The following is a 24444-nucleotide window of genomic DNA, read 5'->3' on the forward strand; positions in this document are numbered from 1 at the left end:
AATTTATTACAGAATTTGAGCTTTCAGACATTAACTTTTAAGTTACATCAACAATGCATAACTAGACAGTCTTACAGTTGTACATACACAATGGAAAGTTCAGTGCTTAATCAATGCAACTGAGTTAATGCAAGGTTACTGTAAGACAGTTGATTGTGAGCAGTAGTTGACAGAAAAACTATCAAGTTCAGATGGTTATGTGCAGACATAGTTGGAGTAGAAGTAACTGAATTCCAAGTTTTGGACTTAAGCTTCAGACTAATGAAATGATGGAAGCTTAAATTATTTTTCTTTTCTGACTTACTTAAGAAGGATATGCTCATTTAAAAATGCAGTATCATTACCACGTTTCAGATGGTGAAAACTAGCTTCAGATCCAGTGGAAGCATAAATGGACAGTTTCCAGGCAATGCATTCCTCACACAAACACATGCAGTTATAAAGACATTCTACTTTTTAAACTTTCTCACGTTTTGCAATACAGCAGGATATCTGAGGAGAGAGATCAGGACCTATACTGAACAAGAACAAAAGCCTTCAGCTTGGTTTGTGCATGTTTAATCTGCAATTCCAATTCCCAAATCTTCACATAGCACCTATGAAAAAAGAGAACATGCAGTGAAGAGCAGGCTCAAGGACAGAAAGCATGCTATAACTTTCACAACACTTCCAGTTGAGAAATCTTCCATTTCAGGTATAATTCAGCACAGCCCTACTATAATTGTATCTCAACAGCTCAAATGGAAGGGTCTTTCCCCCTCAACTCCTCATTCTTGTAGCCCAACTTTAACACTCACCTAGTTACACAGTAGTGTCATTCAACTCCCTACTTGGCATAAATTTATCTTCTGCTATTTAAGCTAAGTTAGCTTAGCATGTACTCTTCATTTGAATGCAAGCACCAGCACAAAGTAAATAGTGAGAGCAGAAGAGGGAAATGGGGAGAACTACACTATCTCCTTCTGTAAGAGGAAGCTAATAAATTGGTTCAAGCCATTTTGTGAAATCTCACCCTGACTAGTGGCTTAAGTGAGACAGAGGAATCTTGTCAAGCTGCCAGTACAATTTGATCCACCAGACAGCCAACATCAGGAATTCCATTCCCTTGAGGTTAACCTGACACAATACTGCCAGCTGATTTTTCTTTTTAAACTAAGTTTCAGTTCCTCTTTTCTCTGTAGAACTGCAGAGTCAGTACTTTCCTATTGATTTCAGTATCTTGGTCCAGCACAGAAACACTGCAATACTGTACCAAAAGTTGAAAATCCAACTAATGAAAGATTATACATATAACCTCTCCACTATTATAAAGGTAAAACAAAGCCATCAATCTCCACAATAAAATAATTACTGCTTTGATACAGAGCCCTTAAGGCTTTTCTGAGCAAATATTCTGTTTTACCAGACACTGGGATGTGGTATAACAACCAACTGTAACCAAATATATAAATATTTTATTACACTTTTACAGCCTCAGCAAACAACTGAAAAAAAAAATCCACAAATTCAGAATGCCATTCTTAAACTACTGATGTATACTTCAAAGCACTAATTGGTTTTACTAATAGTAATTATATGTTTAGACTTATCTAGAGTTGCAAAAAGTTTGCTTTTAGGGGAGGGCTAAATAATCATCCCAACCTGTTGTCCTGTTGTTGCTATGTAACATAAAAACAACATTTTCTGACTGAGAAAGAGACGATATCTACACTCAGAGGTCTTGCTAGGTTCAAAATTTCGCTGAACCACAGGCCATCAGAGTTGGGGATATAATCACTACACAGCTACTACTGAGCTACTCCCAACAAAAGCATGGCAGACTACACAAAAACCAAGGATGAGCACTCCAACATGAGAACAAGAAGTGGCAAGAACTTAGCATGTTCCACAAAATTAAGAAACAGTTTGAGATATTTATAGCTCCTTTTTAATACCCTTATACTTTACAACTTTTCTCCCCCAGTAGTAACACAATTTGCCCAACTGACTTATTCAACACTGCCATTTACACTCCGAATTATGTTACTTTCATACAATCAAGTGATGCTCGTTAAGCCTTTAAGGCTTATTGCTCTACAGCATGGAATTCTCCACCCCAGAGATATGAAATGAAAGAATTCATGTGTCTGTTACTCCTGCTGTGCTATTACTTTAACACATATGCTGTTGAGCAATTCAGGTCAGTCGGTATAATTTATCTAATTAGATACTTCCCAGTTTCACTAGTGATTCTGTTTTTCTCCAAGCCATTGGCAATGAAATGAACAAAGGACAGAAAGCAGATTTCTGGCAACTCGAGGAGAGACATTCGTTTTATATTACTAGAGAAGACATAAATTAACAGGCAATTAGATATATATTATTATACACCTTAAATACTAGTTTTTAATATACATGTAAGATTGACTGATGTGACTTGTTTTCTGCAATATGTTATTTTCAGGTATTTGTTATACTACTGTCTTCTAGCTTTCTGCGATTCTGCCCATTTCTGAGTTCTAGCTTCAACAGCTTATACTGGGGCTTAAGGGTAGGATGGGTGTCCACTTTAAGTTGGCACAATGCTTTTGCTTTGTATAATCATACCACATATATGTCTCTAGAAAGAATCCTTCTGGCTGGTATCAACAAAATCTGACAGCTCTCAGAGAAGTTCCTGCATGTTTTATGAAAAATATGCAGATAGGAAGAGGGGAAGATTGTAGGATAAGGTGGGAGATAAGCATGAACTCCTACATTAGGCAACAAATAACTTGAATAGAAGAGGTAGATCAGATTCCTCAAGCAGGGGGAGGGGAGTCACACCACCAATCCTACTTGAAAACAAAAACAAAAAACACAACACACACAGGAAAAAGCCTCATAGTTCTGATCATATAAACCTCTGAGAATTATAAAGGGCTAGAAGCTAGAAATGCTAGTTTGAGCCAACATAGTAGGTGCAGATCAACAAGATCTGTGAACCTATAGCTGCTTACAACCATTTGCTCTAAAAGTTATCTGTTAGACTTGTAATAGTAGAGGATATCCATGTTTCTAGTCATCCCTTGTTACTGTTTGAACTTCTGTAGATTTTGGGTTTTTTTTCTGTACTTTTTTGTACCCTTTTTTGCTAATGCATGTGCTATTTTACTGAGGTCAGACTAATGATTCGCTTCAGCAGACTTTGTCATCGTGCATCCAAGGAGAGCAAACTGCATATGGAAGCACTGCAATTCGGCCTTTTATTGTCATCATTCCTCAGCGAGGCAGCAGGTCTTAGAGACCTAGCTGTATCAGAGATTAACTGTGATCCAATCAGCTCAACTGAAACAACAGTAACTTCTTCAGAAAGTTTGAGTGAAACAGGTAGTGTCATTATTAAAAGCAATTCCAGGAATTTCATACTCAGGCATTTTTCTAAATCAGTAGTATTAAGCATTACTTACACTTTAGATTTTATAAGCACACTTTTTGGTTTGTGGGATCTTTAACTTTGCTTCACAATTTCTATTGGATTGTGGCTTGGATTTTACTTTCACGAGTTGAACTACTTACCACATTTCTCCCCTCCAGCATGAATACTGTGGTGCAGGTATCAGCAAGTCATGATCCATAGACTGACAGAGCTCTTCTTGATAACTCCTTTTGATTCCTCATTGAGCTAGAGTTTGAAACCTCTCAAAATATACTATATCAATGTTCAGTTTTGTGTTAAAGAAGAGGGAGAAGACTTAATTTTTGTACTGAAGAACAAGTTAAAAAGGCAGTTTCTGGAAATATTGATAAGCTTCTTTTGGAGACATATAGGTCCCTATACATTGGTTTAGTTGCGATTTTTTTTTCCAGTTTTGGAGATGGTTGATCAGTCACATTCCGTTCTCATGTGCTTCTCATAAGATAAAGGCATCACAAAAACTTGCACCTGCTGGTGACATCAGAAAACTACAACCTGACAATTTTCCAGTAAACCAAAAATAAAACTCCTACTGGGAAGAGGCAGATTTTTAAGTAGGCATTAATAAGAATATTCTGAAGAAAATTTAAGATGAAACATCTGCCCTGCAAAATACAAATTCAAATTCTTTTTCCCCAGCTGAAACCTCTATCATTTCTGGAACATTCACTCTAAAAAAAAAAAAAATTATTGCTTCTATAGAAGCTGAATATAAGTTAGAAAAAGAATTGCATATTTTTAAAAAACATTCCAAATATACATCTAAGAAACAAAATGCCCTCTAAAACAAGCATCTAGTAAGAGACACCATTTTAAACAACTTGTACAACTAAACAATTAACAGCTTTACAAAAAACAAAAAAAAGAGGAATGTAGCACATTTAAAACATGACAATACTAAAATCCTAAACAATTCATTTAACATTCTTGGTAAGTAGTGTTTTAAATATACATATCTCTTTACAAAACAGTTTAGCAATTCCTTATACCACTTACAGTATATAAATATTTGAATAAGAGGTCATAATGGAAGATGCCAGGGTTTATATTTACGCTCAGATGCTTCAGGTTTAATAGATGTTTTACTATAAGGCACAATACTGCTAATCCAAAAGAAAAGAATAAAAGCTAATGATAAACCCAGTCAAAACTCCTAATATGGAACCGCCAAGAAATGAATTCTAGCATCTATAGACAAAAAAAACTTCATAGAAGATCTTAAGAAATGGTTCCAACTTGTACATAAAGTAGTAGGACAGCATGGGAGCAAGAGTAAGGAAGAATTCAATAAAATCTTATAAATAGACTAATAAATATATTTTTAGCTATAATTAGCCCTTTACCTCTGTTCTACTGAGTTTAAGATTGAAAGAAGTAACCAGTGTGCATATACCTATTTAAGTCTACATGCTCAGCACGTTAAGACCCCCTAGCACAACCTATTACTGCCAAATTCAGTATAAAAAGCTAGTGAGATGGAGAAAGTCTCCTTTTCTCTCAGCATCCACTCTAAGTGGAACACATTACAAGATGAAATTATTATTAATTACATAAGGAAATTTCCAACTATTATTTTTTCATCTCGAAAAAGGATATATAACATATCCATGAGTGATTTGATTCAGTCAAGTAATTCTTAGATTGTGTCTTTTCTAAGAACATCCATCTCCAATTACAATAGACCAGAACTTTCAGATCATTTTAATAGCTGTAGTCTTGTAAGTGTTCTCTTTGTGTAGGTACTGAATGTAAATAGTGCATCCAAAGTATTTACCATTAGACATTCTACATTGTTTTCACTGCCTAGTCTTCATCTTTGTTACAGCCCTCTGGAACACAATGACATTGTAATAATGCTTACAGGAAAAGGGTTATTGCATTTTTTTTTTTTTTTAGGATGAGACATCCAGAGGAGATTTTATAAAATCCTCTTTTGTACAAAATTCTAAGTTATTAGCCCTTTTGAAACACCAGCTAGAAAAGTTTGAAAGGTAAAATAATTTACATTGTTATTTTCCATTAACTAGACAAAAGTTCATACTAATTAAATAAAAAATAATAGTTCTTTAACAGTCTGTTAAAGATATCTTCCATGAAGCAGTTCAGTGGGAATTTCCATTAGCCAGATGTTCTCCATGCCGGTTATTACTGACATCCACATCTAGAGGTTAGGAATCAAAAGATAAATAGTCTGTTGATTTACCATTTTAATGCACTTTATCTGTTAAGTTAATCTCATCTCCAGGAAAAAAAAAAAAAAAAAAAAAAAAAAAGGCATTCAGATATCTCTAAGGTTCTCAAGGTGAGTAATCCTTCCAAAACATTGTTTACTTCCCTCCCCCTCACCTTAAGTCCAATCTTCTCCAACTTAGTGGAAGTCTCTCAAAAACTGCCTGATTTTAATTTTTGCACTTCAGTAGCAACACCATTCAATCTGGTCAGCACTGCAATATTAAGACTAACAACACTTAGAGAAAGGCAGCTTCTTCTAACCAAATTAATGGCATTAAGGCTTATCAAGTGATATACTGCATTATTACTTACCAAGTAATGCTGTCGTTTCACCTGCATCCTCTTTCAAACTGGTACATTGCAAAACAGATTCATTAGTGGAGGAAGCTGACAATTCGCTTACTTCATTTCTGTCATCTTCTTGTAAAGCAATACTCAGACTTCCAACTGAAACACTGCCACTTATTGATTCAGGTATTGGAACATCAAGCACATCTTCAGGGTCTCCCTTCAAAATTAAGTACATTAACTGACACTTTGGTCCACCATTAGGAATCAGTCTTCTATTTTAACACTTCGTAAATCTGACTTTACTGGGAAAAGGATCATTTTTCTCCATCTTCTACATTCACGGAAACGAAACTGAGCAATGTCTACACCTAGTTTTAATATTTAAGTCAAAAAAAAAAAAACTTGATAAATCAGGAATAACTGCAGGAGTCTACTTAGCTAGCCTTCAGGATGTGTGTCTCAATAGTTGTTAGCAACCGTATTACTGCAGTCTGGTTGGGAGCATGCTCAGCCCATACAAGGTCTTCACCAAGCAAGCCTGCTAATCCTTTAGTTCTACTGAGTTTGTGGAAACTGCTCTTTTTTTGTGGTATTAGGTTGGCAAGTTTGGACAGATTTTTACTGAGGCAAGCAAACTTTTGACATCAGACCAAACTCCCCTCCTCCTCTTCCAACAGCTTATCCTTAAATCTGTTTGTTTGTGTTGAAGATGTTTTGTTCCTGCAAACTGAGAAGCCAGCATCTTCATCTTTCGGAAGAGTTTATTTCAGCTATTATCTAGCATGAATTATTTTACTAAAATCAGCTCTCAGAATGGATCAGAGAAGTCTTACGTGCACAATTCCATTCCTAAAATTAAGCAGACCTCCTTCATAAGGCCATTCCCATTAATGTTACAAAATTAATGCAATGACACTATTTATGCATAGACAAGAATACTGCAGTACAAAGTAGCTATTCCTCAGGCTTTATAATGAATATGTCCACCTGCTCTGCCCCAAACAATTAGCACACTCCTGTCTCCTTAAGATTTATGAACTACTAGGCTAGTCCATTCTTTAGCATCACAACAGAACAGCTTAAAACGTGCTGAATTTTAGTAAGTTATAGAACTTAACTTGTGTTTAAATGTATAACGTAATGTAAAATGTAAGACACGTGACAATCTCCAGGTTTTGTTGAGGGGTGTGTATGGCAGTTAATGTTTTCGGTTTCTAAAAAAAAAAAAAAAAAAAAAAAAAAAAAAAAAAAAAAAAAAAAAAAAAAAAAAAAAAAAAGTTTTCCAGGTAGTTAAATAAGCACTGAAGTTACTGATTTAGTGGAGCATTGTTAAATCTTGTAAGTTAGACATGTTGAACTCCAGTTCTCTTTTTCCCTGTAAGAAATAGGGTAACGGAGAACTATATCACTGAAGTCCCTAATTTACAAAATAACAGCCAGGAAATAGAACTTAATGCCTTCTTTCTACTTAAAGCTTGTAAGTTTGAAGCATATAAATATTTCTGGTTTTCATAAAACTGGATTCAGCCTTCAGCCTCTTTGCAGAAAGTTTAATAGATTTCTATAATAAGGCCGCACATTGCTGGCTGCAGCTACATCATTCAGTGAGCTCACCAGTAAAAGAAGCTGTCTTGCTTGTTCTTCACTTTTCTTATGTCAGTAAAACATTCACAATCACTCTATGAACCAGACTGAACAACCTGAATCAAGCTGAAAGCTAAACTAGATAAAATACTGAATGATTTCACATTTTACTAGTTCCAATGGAGCTTGAATGTTTGATGTATAAGCAAGCTCATTTCCCTCATTCCATTAGGAAAAATGAGCTGCTGTATATAATATAATATAATGCCATTTGACCTGCTTCTAACATTCATTTTTGCTAAAAAGCAGAGGGGGTATTACTCCTCTCGATTATGCTCTGTATCAGCATCCTCCCCAAAAGTCCAAATTCAGTGAAGAAAAATGATGTTCTGAAGGACAATGTATTTAAGTATTCAGACCATACACAAAAGAATATATCCCTTTGCATATAGCAGAAGTTAAATCAACTCCAAGAACTGAAAATAATCCAAAATTAAGCAACTAACACAGTCATATTAATTTAACTGTAGTTGTTCCACATGACCAAAAAGATTACAAATCCTGAGTAAAGTCAGGTTTGATGCACAGAACCACCACAACCTGGTATATATTATATTACACAGCAAGAGTATTGTCATCCTTGATGAAAATTAAATGGTGAGTCATAAAAGAAGTCTCATAGATCTGCTAAGTCTCTTTTACCAAATAAGAGAAAAGCTAGTCAAAATGCACACATAGGCTATGAAAGGAAGATCCCAAAACCAAAGAGTGCCACTATTTTCTCACGATCTCTAGATCGGTAGCGGAAAAGAGGTACATTCATGCCTATGGCATTTTAGTGGAACTCAAGGCTATTTATCAATAGTGACTGAGTAACCTACCGCATGTGTCTTCATCTCTCTTTTCTGGTGCTGTCAGAAAGAAATGAAAGCACATCATTTTCTCTATTTATGTAAGTCCTAGTGAAAGTCTTTAGGAAGGTTTTGAGTACTGGTTCATTTACAAGGATAAAGTGTTTGGCATATGTAGAAGCGTACATAAAAACAAGTTAGAAACACTAATTTCTTCCTTTGAATCCCAGTTCTCGACAAGATAGCATATATCTTCTAGACCTACTGAAATAAGCTAGATTTATGCAACCTAAGCAAATTGCCTCACCTCTGCCTTAATTTCATTACTATTGTTAGCTGTGGATAGAAAAATTTGGCTATTACAGAAGAGTAAATGGAGGATTAGCCAACTGTACAATACACTATTTAAGCTATTACTCATAAAATTCCCCTATTTTTCTGGTTCTCACTCGATTACTCTTGCATCTTTGCCTAGCTTCTTCAGTGTAGGCAAGTAACAACTGTTCTCATATTCTGAGCAGTCAGATGAAGTCTTGTTTCTTGCATTGTACTTAAAGTATGCAACATACCCAGTATCCCAAAGCTTTAATAACGTCTAGTTTACACATTGGACAAGTTCGGTGGTCCAAAAGCCAAGGATCAATGCACGTTCTATGAAAGATATGCCTAAGGAAAACAAATATTCATTAGAACTTACCATAAAAGACTATTACATTAAGAGGTAAGCCAGTTCTTTCAAAATCTTGACAATTACTCTATAGTTCATATAGATAATTAATAATCCTAAAGCATCATATTGCTGCCTAAGTGATTAAGTGTTACCACAAAAGAAGTTGTAATAGTTGAGACAAGATGAAAAATACAATTCTTCAGAACTGTAACACACAGAACAACTATGCATATGGCTCACATCATTAACAGTTCAGAGACAGTGCCAGTATTTTAGTGAGAAAGCTCTAAAGATTATTCATTAAACAGTTGCTACACATCTAAAAGCAGACATTTGAAAGCTCAAAAAGTCCCTAACATCACATGCATAATGGTGTTTTCCTATAATTCTTAAAGATATACAGAAATGTGAATGCTATTTTCTAATCTTTACAGTATCATGCCTATATTGGAAGCTAGGTTTGCTAGTACAGATGGTGACACATGAACTGCCCATCACAGCTATCCTTGGCACATTCTAATGCTGAACTACACCTGGCAATTGCTTGGGAAAGTGTCACACTGGCAAGGGGCAAAAGCATTGAAGATAATGTACTAGAAACTTAGCAGCATTCCAGCAAGCAGGAACGTATTTAGGCACTTCAGTTTACTAGTACAGCATCAAATCAAGAATTTACGGCTATGCCTGGCCTTAAGAAATGTGTTACTAACCACATAAAACCCACTGAGCTAGCATTTCAGCAGGCTACAGTTCAAACTTTCACTATTAAGAGACTCTACTTTGCTCCTATAGTTCTCCCAGTTGCTACTACCTCCTCATATATGAAATGCTATACAGTCTCCCCAAATATTTTAACATGTAACTGGCCATACAAATGGCACAACTTTAGCTCTGCATACTGTTCTGCCACCAAAGTTTCAGAAAAGTTTCCACAAAGGAAGCTCATTGAATATTTCTTAGGGAAAACATAGTAAAGAGGAGAAAACAATCATGGTAACTTACTTGCATGGCAGAATTCGGACAGTATCTTTCAGTTTATAGTTTTCAATACATACAGCACAGTTTTCCACATCGACATCTAAACCCTAAAATTATAACACATTTAATGCATTATGTCCATATGTCATTACAGTAACAAGTTGCATCTCACATATAACTTTGCAAATGTACGTGGTAATAGAATGGTCTAGTAAATAAACTGCTTCTTCACTTAATTCAAGATTCCATCAGGAGGTGATCTGATCAAGCAATACCAAATTAAAACCAGCCAAATTCCAATTTTCTAATTTATACGACTATACATGGCATCTTAAATCACTTGTTAAGTTGCGAACACTGGCTGTGTTCACTGAGCACAATAAAACTTTGATTTAATATCACTACAACATGAAGAAAATTTGAGAGGTCCACAGAGATGCAAGCACCTTATCCAATTCTTAACTGATGTTCCCAAAGGCTTGCAAGTGCTCAAGTAGGCAGAGACTCTGCAGGTTGAATGTTACAAACTCTTGTTTCCCCACATTTTCCTTTCATCTATCACATCCCAGTGAATAGCCTTGGGAAGCTAGAGGAGAACTAAAGTAAAGAATTGGCATGATTTTAAAACTCTTCTCCAAGCTCATACAAAAGATGTAATCAAAACACAGTAGGTTTCTTTTCTTTCTCCTCTCATTTTCTTTCAAAGGATCCTAAGAGGTCATAACAGGTCATTTGTACATACATAACAGGTTATATTTCTCCTGTATCAGGATATATCCTTCACATTATTCAGCATTCATTGGGTTGTATTAAAAACAAGTATTAGAACAACAACAGAGAGCAAGCCAACTCCTTTCTAATCCACCACAAAATAAATATTTTGTTTGCTGCTTACTGCACTATTTCAATATTGTTATCACAAATGTTCATATGAATTAGTACTACAAGAAAGCTTTCAAGATCAAAGCAAAAATTTCTTTTTTTTTTTTTTGCATGCTATCAATTTATGTAATTAAGGATTTAAACTCCTATAAAAGCCAAATTAATTTTAAATTTTTACAAAAGCAGGGAAAATAAATAAATTGTATTTATTCTACTGCAAATATTTTTCACTCCATACAAGAGGCAAAGCCCAAGCACACCATATGTAACACATAGTCAAATGAGTGTCCATTTTACAATAATCCCTTAAGCTTCTCAGGAAAGAGCTGGATGATAGCAAATACACTTTTTAAGGCTGACCTATTTTTAGTTAAATGCCTCAACTCTGAGTGAAATAATGAAACATTGTACTGTGTCACAATAACTAAAAATAAGAAATATACTCTTTCAATCATAATGACTGAAAGGAAATATTTAAAAGGAAAACATACATTTATGAAGTAGATAGCTATTTTCAGATGAATTCATATCAGTTCACAAAAGTATATTCGCATCAGTAAGTTACATAAGTTTGCTGAAAGTAGGCTGATTCAAACCAAATAATCAAACATAATTCACCAAGGATAAAGCTTGTATTTTATAGATTTCAATCTATTTTCATCCCACTTTGCTATACTGAACATGGCATTCATGGTTACAACCAATACACTCTATAACTTAGTTAAATTTTGCTTCTCCGTATTCCCCTTTAAGGGTATACAGATGGGAAGGAACTACCTGGTACACTGCAAACAATCTCACAATCCTTTAAAAAAGTCTACTGAAGATCAATTTAAGTGTAGTTAACAGCTTCCTTATGGCCCTTATCACAGATTTCATCATGACTCATTTACACTCATTTCTTCTTTATGCTGCTTTATACTTTAATACTACTTTACACATGTTTTGGTTCAATTCCATCTTTCTTGATCTCATCAGTGCACTGCATAGAAGTATGTTCTTCTATTTGTAGCTTGATAAAAATCACATTTATTTGGAATTCAGAATATAATTAAAGATTAACAAATAGTTATAAAATGCTACTTAAAACATGCTGAATGTATAAGGGGAAAAAGGCAAGTCAAAGACAGTTCTTTTCATTTAAAACCTGTTTAATAAATGAAGGAAGTATTCTAGGAAGTAGTCTGTGACTTAGGCTCAATTGCTTCTGTTTAATATGTCTCCTGAGGTTTTTAAGACTTCAGCATCCTTCCTCACCTTAGTCTTATTCATGGACTGAAAGCGAAAAAACGCAAATCCTCGTGTTTTTTGTTGTTGTTTTGTTTTTAAATCTCTGAGCAAGTCACTCCTTAAGTAAAAAGGAATTAAATAAGCCAAACGGAATGGGAGAGGAAGGCCAGTGTGTGTATGTGGAGGAATGCTGCACCAGCAGAAGTCTGCAGTCAGAAGCCAATTCAGCATCCAGAACCAGAATCTAGAGTCTGCTTGAAACACTATCACTTTCTTTCAAAACCTGAGCTTTTTCCAGGTCATAATTATTCTAGATGTAATAAGTTTAGGCCTTATGTCAAATTGATCCATTTTAAAAATTCAATACAATTTTATGAAAGTTTTTAATATAGAGAAATATTTTAATTTATGCTTCAAGCACGTCTGTATAGCTCCTTAATGCATTGTATGTCAAAAGAGATAAAACAAATATTTTATTTTTCATAGCTTTTAAGATTTCTAAAGACTTTTAATCAATAAAAAATATGGCTATTCCACTAAAAAAGAAAACAAAACATTACATTAGCTGTAAGAACTGTGCAATCAATAAGTCCTAGGAAGTATTTTGCAATTCACTTGTTGATGCTTGCAAGTGCTGATGAGATATTAGTGTTCCCTGATGTTTACAGTACCAGCTTTTTATAGTCTCCTGCAATGTTCCACGTAACTAGATACTATTTGCAACAAACCAGTCCCACGTTTCAGAAGGACTTCAAGTTTGGCCTTCTAAACAAAGGCGCTAAAATCAGAGGTTATATGAGTCACACTTCAGTTGGACAATCTTGCAAGCACTTTATTTAAATTCTACAAAGATTACTTTACAGCAGTGTTCAAATCATACGTTAATAACCAAAGCCATTGAATCACCTTGTCTCCACGTTTCACAGTATGCAGCTGAAGCTGGCTGATTGCTTTCTTAGTTTCTTTCCTATGTCCCTTTGAATAAAGCCAGACAATTTTAAATATTAGTACATAGGTTAGTTTTAAGAGCAATATTGTAAAGCTTCTGAACACTTGGCGTATAGATATCATCCACAAGAATTTAACAGTTTGGCTAGATCATATGTTTACAAAATATTTCCAGTCAACAGATATTGAGGAACACCATGCTTTTCATTCTTAGGGCACACTAGTAAACATTATCTATAAACATACTGCTTAACAATGGAACTAAACTGGGTGCACAATTATACAGACAAGGTTGAAATACGTAGTCATATACACTCATTGCCCGTATTAAGGGACTTACCCCTCAAGAAATTTCTCTTTAGAGACAATCAGAACTGAAACAACACTAGTATAACCAGACCTTCTAGTTAGTCAAACCAATAAGCAATCACACTGGTACATTTTACACAAGCTTGAAAGAAAGGGGAATCCCGCCAAAGAGTCTATAGCTAGTTATCAAGGCTTAAGGTTAAAAGGCTGTTTGTTGCTATTAATACTTCCCCTCAGTTGAACACAGTGCAAGACATTATATAAAGCTTTCCATTGAAAAGATTCATTGTGCAAAGGAGATAGCAAGAAAAAAAAAAAAGCTAACATACATGAGACACCATATCGGACAGCTACACATTAACAGTTCCAACTATGCTTAGAGGGGAAGTGAGAAAATGAAGAGGTACTATATTCTAAGATTAAGTGATAGCTACCATTATAAGTTGAAGAACAAATCACACCCACTCAACAGATATTGATCTGTCTAGCAACAACCCACATCACTGATGAAATACAATTAAGAAATCAGAAAATAATAACAGCAGCAGCTTTTCTCTTTAATGATGATTACAGTAACTTATATCCTTTAAACAAAATTATTTTTCATTCTTTAAAAAGAGAAAAATCCCAATTTTCAATATTAGAATTAAACTACCCTCAAAAAAAGATTTAACCGGGCGGCAGTCTATTCCACCTGCTATGCCAGTCCTGTCTCACCTTTGGTAACAAGGAGTTCTTCCAAAGCTTTACTGCTAAACTGCGAGTAGGCCAACTCATAAGATATACTTTTTTGGCTTCACTTACCAGATATACAGTAGCTTGCATGAAAGCAAGGCTTCATTAACTTCCTTCTAAGTTTTTATTATTGCCAGGCTAAATAAAGACTTTTTGGAAACAAAAAGCTGCTTTTATAACCCATATTTCAAACATCTGATAATATATCTTGACTAAAGTATCCAAACTAGTTTTAAAATCTAGTTTGTCAAAAATTGCATTTTGAGGTGGTTGATTTAATTTTTTTTACAGCTGTTTTAAAAGAGTGACACTGGAGTGGCATAGCCTTCTAATGCTAGGCAACTGCATTAAATTAAAAAGCAAACCAAATGGCAAACTTTGTTCTTAGTGTTTTTGATATGTATTTTTGGAAAACATTCAATCTATAAAATGCTCTTAAACTTTTTATAAAAGTGTTTGAACTTTATGCAACTGTCCTAAAGCTAAAACTTTCTTCACCAAGTAGTTGTTGCAACAGATTTAAATATCCCTTTTTTAAAAAAATATGTATTTCTCCAAAATTCTGGGAGGTTTTGAAAGTATTCTGAAGATGTTTAAGTTCTAAGACTTAAAGCTTCATAAAAAGAACATAGGGAACCAAAACAAGCATCTTCAAATAGACTGCAAGTTTAATCATTATGGATGCCCCAGGTGTTATCTTCAGCTGCTGAAAAGAGGAATTGTTTTCCTAGAAAAGCGCTGTAAATTACATCTGAGCTCAGACCTGAAGTCAACCAAAAACTATTCTCCTTTCTCTTCTCCCCCACTATTGCATCCCTATCCCCCACCTACACATCCAAACAGAAGGCATGTAAAGTCCAAATGTTAAGTAGCCATTTGAAACTTCTACATACAAAATTAAGGTTAAAAGAATGAAAAAAAGATGTCTGCAAACATCCAGTTTTCTTTTTCACCATCACTAGAGAACTATGGCATACTTGCCGATGACAATGGATGGACCATGATTACTCTATACTGGTGAAATGCTAGAATTTTAAGTCTCGGAAGTAATTCTCAAAGAATCAAAAATCTTAGGCCTAATTACTTAAGTCTCCTATTAAAAACAGTTAACTGCAACACTAAAAAAAGAGTGCCCTGATTAGTGAAGTCAGTACTTTCAGAATTAAAATTACTTAAGAATTAAAATAACTTCCTTCCTTCTGAAGTTAAACTCGCAAAGATGACAAATCATACAAGAAGCTGCCTTTATTTAGTTGTTGACAACTGGCTAAATATATTTCCCACAACTTTGTACAAACTTGTGATACTGATTAGCACACTGCTTATTAGCCTTACTAAACACAACTGAATACTTTTTCTAGGTAATACATTAGCAAGCAAACATAGATCTTCAAGAATACTTCAATAAACAGGCAAAGTTAGAAAATGACTTGGCACAGTAAGACTGAAAACACTAATGCTTTAAAGCATCATCATCTCTAATTACCTGGTTTCCAAATTGTGATCCTGTATACAGAAAACGTTGTATATAGTAAAATATGAGCCAAGCAAGTGATATAATCATCATGGTAATGAAGGCGATGGCTACAAACACAACCGACTGACCACTAATATATTCCTGCACATGTCGTGTACCAACAACGATACTCATTTTTACTGGAATCCCTCTTCGTACTGGCTCCAGTATCTCTATTCCTTTCGGATAACCAACCATTATCACCACTGTATTTCCTGTTCCTGTTGAGAGGGAAAAAAATAAAGGTCAGTCAACATGGTAAGAAAGGCAATCTGTTTTGATGGTAATTTTAACCTCTTCAGTTAAGATGAAGGAGGAAAGTTACAGGAAAATCCCAAAGCTTTTCACGCTTAGCAGACCTTACACAGAATTTAATAGTAAAGAACATACTGTTCACGTTTTGAAACTTTCAAATACAAGGGGAAAACAAACAAACCAACCAACCACCCACACTTCAACAGCTGCACCTTTATCAAGGTTCTTTACTCCTCATTCCACACAGTGAGATAAAATATGGATGCTAGGTAAGAATAGGCAAGTTATAAGCATTTCACATCCTGAAGTTGCTAAAGTTTTAACATGCTTTCAAAAATAGCCAATCCTTATTTGTCAGTGCAGAAGTTTTAACCATAGCTGAAGACAGTCTAGGAAGCACCAAGACACACATCCAGTTAAACTGGATCAGAATCCAGAGTACAATTAGATTAGAGAGGTGAACAGGAAAAGATAAATTAAAATACATTAATTACATTAAATACTTCAATACTTGACTATTTAAAATTTAATGAGACCTCATGACAAACTTTTGTTAATAAACACTCTGGAACTCATTTGGGAACAAAGAATCAAAAGATTTTCCATTATATTAAAACTTGAAAGCTTTCAAACCGTATGAAAACAAAATTGATTCCAGAAAAAGACTTTAAACACACTAGTATGACAAACAAGATAAGATATTGTCAAGGCTGACTAGCAGAAACCAAAGATCCCTTTTGGCCAAAGCTTCACTCTTTTTTTCTGGAAACATCTCCAGCATTGTCCCAGAAACATTTAACTTAAAAGCATTACAAAATAAATGACAAACAAATCTACTTGTTAAAACTGTTACCTCACATTTTCCTAGTCTAAACCATATTTACTTGAATACTTATTACTTCATGTGATAACACTGATATACACTCCTGACAAATCATGGTTTTATAGCCTACTTTTCAATCATGCTTCTGAGAAAAAGTAAAAGTAAGTTAGAAGCCAGATTTTTTCAGAGAGAAAATAAAGGAAAAAGGAAGAAAAATGTTTTCCTATCTGAAAAGCTAAAGCGATCTAATGATTACCTTTAGATATACAAAACTGCTGACTTGCAGTAAGACCTCCCACTGAATATTTATAAAGCCCTTCTTCCCCACAGCTGTGTTAGTTTCACCATTGAGAAGCTATATCAAAACAAACTGCTGCCTAATTTGTAACATCACATCATGGGGATATTTACGAAACTCAAAAAAAAGAAGGGGGAAAAAAAAAAAAGCTTTTTACATACAACCACCCACCGCTTTGCCCAAAGCATTAAAAAGTCAGGGAAACTCTTATCTATTGGCACAGTAAGATGAAGCACACTTTCACTTCTGTAGCTCCTCCTTCCATAAGGTACTTACAGTCTGCTGTGGATAAAACACTAAAAGTTCCAATCAGTGGAATAATCTTCCTATCTGTGTGCCAGCTGGCCTTTTTCACCCTTGCTTAGGCAATTATCCCACTTCTTTTCATCTACTCTTAAAAACTATTGTACTCATTTGCAAGTTTGAGACCTCACAAAAGAGTAGATTTTCCAAATAAGGCTGTTTCTAAAAGTCTTGAGGGTTGTGTTGAGAGGCAAAGAAAAGAGTGCCTTTGGAGAAAGGCCTAACTTATGTGTCCACTGTCATCACACACTGTTCACCAGTGGCCAGTTGAACAGTCAGCATTCACCCAGCTCACAGCATGTGTTACCTTGCCTAGGGGCAAGAACAGGCAAAGCAATGAAGTTTAAGACCACTACGACACATCCACAAGTCGCTAGGCTTCACTAATAATTTCTACTGTTAGAAACAATGTGCTAATTCACACGGCACCAGAAGTCCAAGCATGCTAAGAAGTGGTTAAAAATATTATTTTCTTCTATGAACTAGCATGAAAGCATTATCAAAGAGACGAATAATTTGAAATTTTCTTTGCTTTCTGGTCTTGGACAAACCCACAATGAGTTAACAAGAAAAGAAAGCAGGAAAGTAGAAATTCACTTCAATTCTCACATAGTTGAGAACTTTTACCCACAAACTTAAAATAGGAATTTACGTTCTATTATGTCTTTAACCAACTGTAAGAGTTTCAAGTAATGGGTGCTTCAGGGTGGTTACTGGATGATAAAGGAGTGTTCAAAAAGATGTGTATGGTTTCATTCAGGCTGAAGAGAGCATAGAAAGTTTCAAGACAAGAAACTTGTATTTTTAGATCAGTGTCTACTACTTCTTCAGTCCCAAAATCTAGAGTTGGTTAAATCCTGCTATACAGTTCTCTGCACCATTTCTAACATTTTTTTTTAAAGTTACAATAATCAGTAATGCCTACCAATGGTACAGCTGTTTTGGCATTAGCATGTCCAACTGTCAGTTATTGCCTTGATTAGGAAAGCAGGATATTGTCATGCAATGACTGTTAGATACTATGACACCTTCAACTTTTAAAACTTAACGGAAGACATAAAAGTGAGATAAGCCTCACCAATACCAATCTTATCATACCTATTACTCATAGGTCACATTTGGTTTCTAGTTTGCTTTCACCTCTTACAAGCTTCAAGACAAATAACATTTTTAATTAAAATTTCAATTAAAAGCATTTTTAACATTTTAAAGATGTGGTGATGAACCTATTAAAAATATATAAAATTAAGCATGATGGCCTTGAAGGTCAAGAGATGGAAGGAGGGGAAGAAAAATGGAGACACACTATTACAAAAGGAACAAGAGAGAGCTCAGAGAAGCAGTTGCCCCAAGTGGCCCATAGAAACTTCAGACTCTTAACTTCAACTCCCACTCCCGGCATTAATTTTAGACTCCACTTCTGAAAGGCATTAAAAAAAAAAAAAAAGCACACTAAAAAAGCACACTAAAATGCTGCAGAGTCATTCCATCAGCTTTAACAGCAATACAACTCAAGAGACCTTAAATCATAATTACAAGAGAGTTTCAAGCATCTCACACGCACGCATGCACAAAAATCATGGTTTTTTGGCTTTACTCTTCTGTGACTGTTTCCAATTTTGTGATAAATTGCATGTTTATTCTGCTAGAATAAGTTCATTATAGTTTTTAGGACTGCTTGATGTTTGAGTGGACTCAGGTAGATTTGAAATCTAGTCTTTTTAAAAATATTATCCAAATAAAGCAGTGTGAGTCGTCAAATCCATATGATACCTGGAAATGAGGATAAGTTTGGAACTCTGAGGAGATGAAGGCATGTTTCCTGCCAATGTGCCAAGGTCATTTTTACTCCTGGTACTGTTATAATCTTCTCTTGTAGATGGAAACCAGCACTCTCCTGATGAGGAAGAAGCAGCACAGATACAAATCTTGATTCTAGACACTCCAGACTTATGTTTATTGCTATTCATTCCTACAGATAACTTAGAAATCATTTTCTATCACCTGGGAACAAAAATTCGCTATAGTCTATTTCTGTCCTTATGAGAAACACCAGAAAACCCTCAGAGCTTGAGAACCCTGGGAAGAATGTTTGAGGTCGGTATTTTTGAGGTCAATCTATTTAAGCTGGGGATTTTATTCAGATTGCCAGAATTTACACTGAATGTGCTCTTTCACTTCTGATTGCAAATCAAAAGCTCTGACCTTTACTAAGGATATAGCAAGCAGTACATTAAAGTTAGATGACAAGCTTCATTATCTTATCTATCTGCCCCATTCCATCTCCCCAAACCCCAGATTTGGGCTGTGTTCTCACTTGCCTCAAGAAAGAAGATGTGTAACCAGATGAGTCAAGTAGTCAAGCAGTCAATGCAGACACAAGTTCTTCCCCCGCTCCCCAAGCTTTCTAACAAGCACCTGCTCTTACATGTAAAACATGATAGGAGCATTTTCAATTTAAGTCTGTTTCTTCAGAACAATGTAGCAGCTCAGCATCATATAGTTGCTCTCAGAGTTAGGCGAGCAATTGATTCCAGTTCAGTCCTTTTAGAAGGAGCGTACTAAAAGCTATCAGAAGCCATCATTAAAATGCAACAGTATCACAGAAAGTTATTCACACTTCAGAATTCTGTAAGAACTCAGGTCTCTGAAAGCTACATAGCAAAAAGTTGAAGTATATGCCAAAATAACCCTGACTCTGCCCCTTTGGAGTTGGTAAGAGCCTTTAGAATCATCAGCATAAAGTTTGTCTCAACTATTTTTTTTAATATATATATTAAAAAAAAAGTGACAATGGAGGAAATAATTAATTGGAATACTTTGGTAAAGGTGCACCAAGTCAAAAAACAATTTTCTGTACAGAGCCAAAGCCTTACAACTCAAGCTAAGTTCCAAGTTCCCATTAAATCTACAAGTCACACAGCAAAGCTCTGGACCCATTTCTCAAAGTACAGTGGCCAACCTCCATTCTTCCACACTACACCATGTTTGTCAAGGACAATCACATTTTATTCCTTGGTCTTCAAGGCAAACTCATATTCTGATCAGGATCTTCAAATCCTTGCTTGCCAAAGAATTCAGGAAAGGGCAGGATGAATAAAGTATAACAGAAAATGCAGCATCAAAAGATGATTGCTTCCCCCTGCAAAATACCCATTTCCCCTAATATTTCCACTAACACAGTGCCTTTAGCTCTCCTTAGTCTACTCTTCACAGTCCTCCCCACCTTGCCACTCCAGACTCATCATCAATCCTCTCCCAGCTAATATTTATGTATGCAATTTATTTTCTTTTTGGAAAGGCATCTGAATGTTTTCAAGCTACTATATTACAGAAAGGTGCCTCTCCCCATCCTATAAAACCTGACATTGAAGATTGCCTGCAAAGTCTAGTCTAGTCTTGACAAAATTGAAGTTCAAGTTTATACTGTTCGGATTCAGTAGACAAAAGTTTAATTCCTCCAGTCACTCAGGTAAAGTGAACCCTCCCTAGCAGAAAGTGCTCTCTGCCACACCTGAAGTGGTTTCAATCTTACTTCAAAGGACACAAGGCATCTGGCAATTCAAGCCACTTAACTCAGGCAGGGAGCAAAGGCCCGAGATACACAGGACCCATTAAAAAAAAAGTCCTATTTGAAAAACTGTCTTCTGGAAGGAGGAACAGGATTGCAAGTTTAAGTATTCAAACTACTGGCTGATGCATACTTTAATTAAAAGCCCTACTCACTGTAACTGTGAAATACACAAGATTTCAAGCAAGCATCTGAACTGCAGAATACTTGTCCATCATCAAATATTTTGACCCCAATTAGGGCAAATCACCTCTTTGCCTTATCAAGAACTCTTTAGCTGGATAAAAATAAATAAATAAATCGAAGGCCAGGGTTTTGGTTCCTTTTTTTGTTTGTTTCTTTTTTAAAAAAAGAAAAAAAAAAAGAAAGAGGATAAAAAGATGAAATAGGTAACCTTGAGATCAGAAAAGCTATCCATTTATCACATTCATGTAACTCTGGCTACACCTCTGCCAGGTTTAACAGCTGCGTCACCTCACATCTTTGCCAGTACCACTACTTGCAAAGCCATTAAGTGGACATGCCTTATGTATATAACTCCAGTTCTTAGTTACAGCATTGCAGATTTCCCAGGGTATTTGTTCTCAGCACACCTCCCAGAAGCAGGGCTTCCTCAGATGCCAGTTCACAAATTCCTTCAGAGGAAAGGCGAACTTGAATCCTATAACACAAACAGCTTCACATTCCATGTTCTCCCTTGCCCAGGAATCTTTTCTTCAAGCAATCCAAGATTCAAGTCACTAACAGCAATTCCTCCCCATATTCCCAACAAAGCACACTGAGACTTCTGGTAGCTATTTAGATATTTTAAAATTTCAAACATCAAATATGAAGATTTGTTATTCCAATAGAGCCAATGATTATATACTACTATATTTCTGACCCATCCAGACCATCTTGAGGTCGAATCTGTGTTTATGAAGGAGGAATAAAGCCATACAAATGCCATGCAAATATATACAGATGTATGTACTATAATAACAAAGCACTCCTTACACAGAGCTTGTATCAGCAAAATTCTATCAGTCTAACAATAAAAATGTTGTTAAGAGAGCAGCAGCAGTCAGCAAGCACTTTTCTTCATACCACTGCTACATGCAGCTAGACTAGCAAGTTCAGACTGGAGCACCAGCTCAAGAAAGCCTTCTGCAGCACAGAGGCAATAGGGAAGCAAGAAAATAATGAAAATTAGAGAGATTAAGCAATATCAAAAAAGAGAGAGAGAGAGGGAGAAGAAAGGATTCTACCAAAAAGCAGAGAATACTTATGAGAGGTAAGGTGGGGAATGGAGAGTAATATGGGAAAATCAACAGGGAGAAAGATTTTTTTCCTCTCCTGATTGGCCAATACACAGTAATGGCAAGAAAAAGAATGTAGCAACTGATAGAAGAAAGAATTATTACAAAGCAAAGGATCTTACTTGCCACATAATATCAAAATGAAAGATACAATTTGCTTCGCATCTCACCTCAGGAATGATAAAGAGCACAAGAAACAGCTCAAGCTGATATAACCACACAAGCAGAAGACCAAGACTAATAACTACAATTTCAACATCTAAATTGGCACTACTCAGTATTTCAGAGAGAGAGAGAGGCTAGTTCTCCTGCGATATCAGCAACAGCTCCCTAACTGAGGTTTTCAGCTAACCATATCAGAGTAAGTAAGCTGGTCTCTAGAAGCACGTTAAAGTTCTGCTTCAACCAACCAACCCTCATCTTCCCCCTTCCCACCACCAAGAAAGATGGACTGGTCATCAACAAGCTTGTTGTACCAAAACCATATGAAACAGGTATCTGCAGCTTTTTTCTCTCCTTATTTTGCTTTGTATTTGCAGCCTTCCCTGCAGACCTTCCAGTTTGTCAAAAATCTACAAATGCTGTCAGATTTTAGCAGAGATTATTTTTTCCTTCAATTTAATCATTTGAAACTGTCATGTTCACAAAATTCAGCAACACATTTTAGTCTAGTAGACTGAACAGAGCCTAATGCTAAAATGCTAGAACATTTGAGTTCCTATCTTAGTACAAAAATCAGAGATTCTTTCTATAGGCACATACAGATAGGCATGCTTGGGCAAGTCAAGTCAAGTCAGCTCGACTTTCTCTAGGCATCAGTTTTCCTACCTCATAAGCATTTAAGGATTATCATCTGGTGTTTATATGTTTTCCCATCTCTTACAGAGTTAGGCATGAGAAAGGTGAAGCTATTACAACAAAACCTGCACTAAAAAGCTATCCTCAAGTAGCTAAGCCAGTGCCTTTAGGGGCACCAGAAGACACCTTCAGGATACCTCATGTATTTCTGCACACACTGTAGAAAGATGCCTGTCTGTTATTGCAACAGTACTGTTTGGAGGTACAGGCTAGAGCAAAAAAAAGATAGCTTTAAACACGACCATTTCTCCTTTGACTGACTTGAATTGTTACAGTGCTTCCCGTTTCGATGGCTTCGCCACCTCTTCTCCCCAGATCCTCGTCTGCAACTTTGAAAGAAAAAATACAATCTGTGCGCTTTCGCATTGCGATGTCTAGTGGGTTGTTTTTTAAAAAAGGAAAAAAAAAAAAAGAAAAAGAAGGGGGGAGGGAGAAGAGGAAGTCAGAACCGGTTCTTCGTATCGTTTTTTCGGCGATTCTTTCTGTCCCTTCCCCCCAGCCCCTCGCCGCGCTTCCGTGTCACCGGGGCGCCAGACAAAGCCGCCTCCCCTCCGCGCGGCCCTCCGCCGCGGCGGAGCCACCGCGACAACAAAGCCCTGCGGCGGCGGCCTGGCCTGGCCCGACCCGGCCCGGCCGCCGCCGTCCCCCGCCGTCCCCGCGCGCCGCCCCGCTCACCGAGGTGCGACATGGAGACGGTGGTGTTGCCGAAGCGGGCCTCGTTGTAGATGACCACGGCGGCCGCCCGCTTGCGCGCCGCGTTGGTGATCTTGTCCTTGAAGGTGCAGCCGCCGCGGGCCACCAGGGCGATCCAGGGCGGCAGGTCGCCGTCGGGCGGCGCGCGGCTGCCGGGCGGCAGCGGCACGTCGTAGTCGGTGTCGGCGGCGCAGCCCTCCATGTGGCGCGGCGAGGCGCCGCGGGGGATGCCCACCAGGCCCTGCGCGCCCTCCTTGGGCGAGCTGTCCCCGTAGCGGCCGCTCTCCGTGTTGCCGCGCACCGTGCGGTTGCTCAGCGGCTCCACATACGCCGTGCTCACCCACGCCGTGTACCACTCCAGGGCCCGCGCGCCGTGGCCGCTCGGCGCCCCCAGCGCCACCAGCGCCGCCGCCACCAGCGCCAGCCGGGCGCGGCGCAGCATGGCCCGCCCGCCGCCGCCACGCCGAGGCGGCTCGCCGGGGCGCTGCGCTCGGGAACAGGCGCCGCCGCCGCCGCCTCGCCTCTCACTGCCCCGCGCCCGGCCCCGCCGCCGCGCAGGTAGCCCCCTCCCGCCGTCCCCCCCGCCCTCTCCCCGCCCCGGGCGGGCGGAGCCGCGGCGCGGACGCAGCTAATGGGCGAGGCGGGGGCCGCCCCGCCAGACGCCGGCCGGCCGCCGCGCGAGC

The 24444-nt window shown here is 37.3% G+C and overlaps 1 protein-coding gene and 1 non-coding gene across 3 annotated transcripts; both read right to left on the reverse strand.

The window, feature by feature from the left end:
• On the reverse strand, window positions 1-24218 carry RNF149 (ring finger protein 149). Of its 2 annotated transcripts, XM_062601609.1 has the most exons (9): window positions 23744-24203; window positions 15633-15883; window positions 13061-13129; window positions 10067-10149; window positions 8964-9060; window positions 8425-8454; window positions 5981-6176; window positions 3538-5597; window positions 1-596 (listed from the first exon to the last, which is right to left on the reverse strand). In XM_062601609.1, the coding sequence occupies exons 1-8, from the start codon at window positions 24201-24203 to the stop codon at window positions 5539-5541; spliced, it is 1245 nt and encodes a 414-aa protein (XP_062457593.1). In that variant the 3' UTR covers window positions 1-596; window positions 3538-5538. The 2 variants fall into 2 exon arrangements, with proteins under 2 accessions (XP_062457593.1, XP_062457594.1); XM_062601610.1 differs by lacking the exon at window positions 8425-8454 and having other exon boundaries at window positions 23744-24218.
• LOC134135793 (small nucleolar RNA SNORD89) lies at window positions 3132-3245 on the reverse strand. The gene has a single exon (XR_009957378.1). It is a non-coding gene; the product is annotated as a small nucleolar RNA SNORD89 (small nucleolar RNA).
• Window positions 24219-24444: the final 226 nt, after the last annotated feature.

Source organism: Rhea pennata, chromosome 1, assembly GCF_028389875.1.
Source record: "Rhea pennata isolate bPtePen1 chromosome 1, bPtePen1.pri, whole genome shotgun sequence".
Taxonomy (NCBI): domain Eukaryota; kingdom Metazoa; phylum Chordata; class Aves; order Rheiformes; family Rheidae; genus Rhea; species Rhea pennata.